At 31.2% G+C, this 6882-nt stretch overlaps 1 protein-coding gene across 4 annotated transcripts in view; it reads left to right on the top strand.

The window, feature by feature from the left end:
- Positions 1-460: 460 nt before the first annotated feature.
- Positions 461-6882, top strand: part of Bap60 (Brahma-associated protein 60) — a 39068-nt gene continuing 32646 nt past the window's right edge. The window contains exons 1-3 of one of the 4 annotated variants that reach the window (XM_076470950.1): positions 520-551; positions 6352-6436; positions 6535-6853. In XM_076470950.1, the coding sequence (XP_076327065.1) occupies positions 6545-6853 (309 nt within the window). In that variant the 5' untranslated portion in view covers positions 520-551; positions 6352-6436; positions 6535-6544. Of the gene's footprint in view, positions 793-6351; positions 6437-6534; positions 6854-6882 lie in introns of all 4 variants that reach the window. The other 3 variants (XM_076470951.1, XM_076470949.1, XM_076470948.1) reach the window with 3 other exon arrangements.

Here is a 6882-nt window from a genome sequence, read left to right as displayed (position 1 = left end):
TTCATATGTTATTCCCATTAAATGCTACATAAAAAAATAGCACAGAAATGATGACGTGGGCTAAGAGAATCATCTAGTTTTTTTCATGTTATTAGTAGTTATCCATTAAAACAATAACATTGTATAAGTAAAGAAACACTGTGAGTTAATGCACCTAAATTTTTATCATTTTTCATTTTTTTAGCTAGTTGTTTGCTACGTTAATTTCATTATAATTGTTGTGGATTGTGCGAATTATTATTTTTACGAATTAAAATACATATACTATTTCTTTTACGATCTACAGACTATTCAATATTGATTAACCATCTTCAATATTTAGTGGACGAAATATCGAAGCTTCAGTTTTTTCAGATTAATTTGTTACTGTTGTTGAATTAAACTTATAGTGTGTGCTTGAATAATTGGCCTTTATTGCCCATATATTCTGAAATAGTAATAGATAGTGCCTTTTAAATAGTTTTTTTTTAATTTTTCTTAAGAGTTCAACCAGATGGCGCAAAAGTAATTTTGCGGCGTAGGTAGTTGGTGAAAGAAGAGAAAGAAGTGTGGTATGTTGATATCCTAGGCTTGTTTAACTATTTTAAATTATATTCGTTTTAAAAACAACAATATCAAAAGTGTTTATTAGGTTTCTAGAAATATATAGTTTTTAGTCCTTAATGTACTTCAACAAATAACAGCGTAACAATATTAACTTTATTGGTTGCTTGTGCTGGTAATGTTAATACTGATTCTTAACACCAATAGTTAACTTGGAAGTTAACTGTCACAGTCACTCATAATGTCAGAGTGAGTACCACTATCGAAAACATTAGCTATGGCTCATATTACAATTACAAGATTTAACATTGCTTGACATTTTTATATTTTATCATGCAATGATTTTTTATTAATTTTAAGTTTGTAGCTTTAATTTCCACACAGTTATTTTTTATGTTGCCTATAATTATTGACATGTATTTAGGGTTTTTTTTTTTTATATTTAAATAATGAATATACTAAAAATATCACGTACACCATTGGATTTTATAGTCACAAATTAGTAGATTATTAATGCAAATTCAGTTATATAGTTTATAGTTAATGAAAAACAGTTGAAAATCATACCTGTAAATCAACATTTTACTCATGTTACCTTCCATTGAAATAGTGTTGACAAAATGTCAGTGATTTATTGCTTTACCTGTCATTGTGTGACACCCTTGTCAAGGCAAGGAAAAATGTATTATTAACATCCATCCATTTTAAACTTGTGTATTTATATGGATAAATAAAATAATTGTCAGCCACGAAATGTTAATAATGAAGTATGAGCTATGCCTATGAAAGAATAGATTAAATTTTTAAATCATGTTGGTTGTAAATTTGAAATACGTGATTGACAGGTGCATAACAGAAGTAACCTTTGCCTGTTGTATGTCATGTCGTGATGCAATTGATACATTATTTGTAGCCACACACAGTGTAATGACATGTAGCAAACTGTTCTTAGGGCAACAGACTTGTATAGGCGATATGATGTAAAGCAATGTTATCAGGGTAGCATATAGCCTGTTAACAATCCCTTATTCATCATTTTAGATATGTTGTCAGTCAGTTTGGGCATATATATCTGTGTATCAATCAAATGTGTGCTTTATGCAATCCACAATACAAAGTTTATTTGATCCCTTTGTTTTTACCAGTTTAATGGGTAAAAAGAATTAGAAATGGTTTTAAAGTTTGTGTGTTTTAAAATGATAACTGCTTTTGGATCCAATGAAACCAGCTAGACCAAAATAGAGCATGGAGAGAGCTATCATTTAATGTATCACTGGTTCTTGCTGAACCAGCTAGTTTGAACTGACACTCTGGTTTCGGTTTTCACATTTCCTTGCTTGTTTTAACAGATGGTGATCTGAAGGTCGTGGGTTTGAATACCTTTTGCACCATACATGTTCACCCCTTCAGCTGTGGGGGCATTATAATGTAACGGTTAATCCTACTATTCATTCAAAATTCAAATTAAAAAAAAACAAAAACTTGACAGATGGCAACTGCCATGATCATCTTGATATTTTATAAAGTCCATTTCAAACTTGTGGCAGTTGTCTTGAAATCATGCAACTTCAGTGTGTATTTGTGCTGTAGACATTTTCCATTCATTGTTTGGTGTAGAATGGTTAATATTTTATTCATGTGAAGTTTATTTATTCACAACTACAATTTCACATTCATACATATCTATGGTTTGGAACTATTAGTTTTTGGTACTTTTTGTCTAAAGCAACTTTTCCATTGGAACAATGTTAATAAGATGTCAATGACTGATATCAAATTATTGTTTTACTTGCTTACCTGAGACTGTGTGGAATCCATGCAAAGACAAGATAAAATATAGTCTTTGTAAAATTCATCAATTTCAGATTTATACTAATGGGATTATATCATGTGGATAAATAAAATTAAAATTGTCAACTAAATGCTAAAAATAAAGGAGGAGCTTACCTATGTATTTATGAAATTGTAGGAGAGGTTTTGTTTTATCATTGGGTGTAAACTTGAAATACTGTAATTGACAAATATGTACCAGTAGTAACTTCTACCATTATTTCATGTCATGATGTAGTTGATGTACTGTTTGCATGACTTTTATCATAGATTATTGTAACATGCATTTTTTTTTCCCTGATCACACCTGATGGTATAACATATAGCAAACTGTTGTCTGCTTACACTCTGATAGGACATAGTGTGGTGTTGCTGAGACAATGTATGGTGTGTTTACAATCCTTATTCATAATTCTTTGTCATGCTGTTAATTTGACTTGGATTAACATATCTGTGTATCAGTTTTTGCATTATGTATTAAGCATTACAAAGTTTATTATATGGCTTTGTTTTTTTGCAAATTCAATGACTAAATCATTTTAAAGTTTCATTGGTGTGTTTACAAATATGAAATTATTGTGGATCCAGTGAAATTATCCAAACCAAAGTAGAGCAAGAAGAGAGCTAATATTTTATGTACAACTAATCGTTGTAGGTCTGACCACTTTGAACCAACACCCTGTTTTTGGTTTTAACATTTGCTTGCTGGTTGCCTCCAAATGGCATAAGAAAAGTCTATCAGTCATCATGATTTTTGTTAAAGTTGATTTACAACTTATGGAACTAGGGTTACTTGTATTAGTGTATTATTAATGTAGACATTTTTCATTCGCTGGTTGGAGTACAACAATTTGTATATTGTTTATGGGAGACATTTACAAACTGTGATTTCCCATTCACATACTTCTGTTGCCAGAATCTATACTTCTCTGGGATTTCCTACATGTATGTAACGTATATAATGCAATATTCAGTCAACAATATTTTGCAGTTTTTTTGATAGATTGTTTGATAGAGTATTCATTATGAGTACATTGGAATGGATGGTAACTGCCAGTTGTAGTAAAAACTCATGTAGAAGACATTTTGAAAATCTTCCATTTGAAATATTTTGAAATGTTCTATACTGTACCAGTTGCATTAGTTTATATAATGAATGAAAGTAGAAACTAATATTAAACTTTACTTAGTTCTGGTAATTGAATAAATGTGAATCAGCATCTAACTTGGTTTAAACTGTGTGTCTGAAAAAAAGTGTGGTTGTCATCCATCACTCTGGATAGTTATGGGTTTATCTATATCTGCATATAGTTTCATAATAAATAGTATGTAAGTAAGTTATGATTATGTATGAAGTTTGTAATATTAAGTAATATAAATTTTGCATATAATCATTATGAATGTTTGATGAGGTAATAAACATTTTCCAAGTAGTTTTAGGCCTCCAAGTTTTATTTTAGTGGTAGGAGAAGTTTTTGAAAATGAAGGTGCTTTGCAAGTTTATTTAACAAAGCTTAAAATAGTTTGGTATCCATTGTGATTTCACTAGAGGAAAATTTTCCTTACTAATCTTTCGACATGGAGCTGATGCATCTTGGTTTTTTAGACAGCATTTAAAAAGACAACATAGAAAAGCCTTAAAAAGTCTAGGTGTGTGAGATGAATTGCCTCTCTGGATTGAAAAATGACTTGATGTAAGAAAACAAAGGGTTTTTGTATGTAGTGCTCAATCAAATTAAATATTATGATGTGTGAAGTAATTCATATGAGTTATCACAATTTTAATTAATGGTTTAATTTTGCTGGAAATAAATGTAACAGTATTATGGGAGAAAAAAAAATCTGTTATGGTTGACCAGTCTTGTAGGCCATCTATGTGGTGTGTTGTTGATATAGTCAAACAAATAGCAATTTAGGTGATATTTACTAAAATACTGAGTTTTATTATAAAGATGTTATAACTTAGTTGTGTTGATCACTGTTTAGGCTTTATTTGAAGTTTTATGTTCAGTTTTGGGCTCTTAACCTTAAAGACACTGTATTATTATTAAGGTTTTAATTTAACAGTATGGTGCTGTTTGCTAGGTGCATTCCTTTCTTATTTATGTACTGATACCCTGTTAAGGTCTACAAAAGGCAATTACTGTATATTTAGTATATTAATCATTTTGGTAACATTGATTAAGAAAATGGGACTGGTATAATTTTTAGTTCAACAGTAACTGAACTTTGGGAATTGCCAGCTAGTAATATATGTATAACACATTTGTAAATTTTTCTTCACTAAAACTTGTAATTTCAATGAAGAAAATAAAATCTATGAATGATGTAGAGGCTTGTATATAACTTGATTTGCAACTGCTTCTGCAGGAGGTTGCTGTTTCAATGAATCGTAGCTCTTTGGTACTGCTTGAAGAGGTATTGTAGAAGGCCTCCATATAATATAGGAATGCAAATAATTTCATCATATCCCAGAAATTGCTGTGTAACTTTAAAATCAATTTACAGTGAATATGATCAGATCTCTCATGCTTTATATTTGTTTTATTACCAAGAATGATTTTTGCTTCTTTTGAACTCATAATTACACACACATGTTCATGGATAATAGGAGTACCAGAAAATGGTATATGTACTTAATTTACATTATTTTTTAATCTGTTATGTGTGTTTTTGAAAAAGTTATATTTACATGAGTACACATCTGGAAGTGTTTTAAGATTGTTAAGGGTATTGATATGTCAATATGTTATTGCTTTGTTCTTAAGAGTGAGAATGGTAGGACAAAGGGACACAAATAGAAACCTTGGCAGGGCTGGAATCAGGGCTAAGACAGCTTTATTTTCTAGTACAGGGTGTTCAGAAAGTCACTGTGCACTTGTATATTTATTAACAGATAACACTGCACAGTGACTTTCTGAACACCGTGTATTATAGTTGATCATTTAATGGGCTAGTTTCAGATTTTGTAGATGCAGTAAATTTAAGGGAAGGCTTGATGGATATTGAAATAATAAGGGTTTTGAGTTTGGATGGGACAGTCTCAGTGGACCAACAGACCCTTGTTCTTAAATATTATTGTATTATAATAATAATTAAGAACATTTAGTTGATATGTAATTAAAGAGTTACTCTTTAAGTGGCAATGAATGTAGTTATGAGCTAGAATATGACATTATAAGTTGTCATAAACATATATTTGCTAGGTTTTAATTTTTGTTATTATCTGATTATTATATCAACAATTGAATTGTGGTTTACTTTTCATCAAAGCTAACCTAACATCAATAATTTTATATATGATCAAAGTGTTAGCTTTGAGTAATGAGCAAGAAGGAAGATTTGGCTTCATTAATGCTTTTTTTTTATAGTGTTAATTGTTTTTGTTATAATGATGATGATGTCATAATTACTGTGTTTACACTTCTTAAGTAAAAGAAAAATTGCTGTCAAGAATGTACAAATTAAAGTCACAATGAGTTTGAGACTTTGAAAAGCTCATGAAAAAATGTACTGTAAATATGTTTGAATTGTGATTATATGTTTGTATAATATGAATATTTTTTATTGTTATCATTGGACACAAATGTTTGTATAAAATTTACCTTCATGAACTGTTTGAGAGCTTCTTGAATATCTAACCATTTTCTTGTGATAACAAAGTCTAGCTTGTTTTCAAAAACCAGGAGATTCATGTAGGCCTGAGATTCTGTGACTAGATCTCAAACTTTATGTGAATCAAGTTTGTCTGCTAGCTTATTTTCTTTTTCATTACCACCACTAGATGATTCATTTCTACCAGCTGCTGATATACCAACAGAATGTATTAAGGAATTTTAAAATTATAAGCATTGTTTTCCTTTTGTGTTTTTCCTAAGCACACCATTTTTCCTTAGTTTTTAACTTAACCTGTATAAACTATCTGTTTGAGATACGTCTATAATGTACCAGTGCTGACAGTTAGATTATTGTGTCTAGGAATCAACACAAAATAGTTTCCTGGGGCAGCTTAAAAAAAGTTATCATAACCAACTGGATGCTGTAGGGGTCATGTTGTATTCAGGTCAGTTTTGAGCTTATTCTTCTACAGTTAAGCTTAAACGTTTCTCAATTAAGCTTATATGTTGATATGTATTTAAAATATTTGAATGGTTTGTTCAGTTTTAAAAGAATGGCTTCTGGCATGAATCGACCATATCCAGCTGCACCACCCCCTCCTCAGCCTGGACCTGGAGTTGCACCTGTTGTACCAGGACCTGTTCCTTATCCCATGGCTCCACCTCCACCCCAAGGCCTGTCTGGAGCACCCCAACCAGCACCTCCACCTTCATCAACTGGAATACCTCAGCCCATGGGTCCTGGGCCAACACCTAACCCTCATGGTGGTCCAGCAATGAGACCTCCTGAACGACCAATACCTATGCAGCATGCCCCACCACCTCCAGTAAGACAATATGGTTCTCCAGCTCAAGGTTTTCAGGTAAGTATATTTGTAAGAGTATATTTAGT

This window comes from Tachypleus tridentatus, chromosome 12, assembly GCF_004210375.1.
Source record: "Tachypleus tridentatus isolate NWPU-2018 chromosome 12, ASM421037v1, whole genome shotgun sequence".
Lineage (NCBI taxonomy): Eukaryota > Metazoa > Arthropoda > Merostomata > Xiphosura > Limulidae > Tachypleus > Tachypleus tridentatus.
The sequence above is the reverse complement of the archived record's forward strand: the minus strand, read 5'-3'. Positions and strand labels throughout refer to the sequence as shown.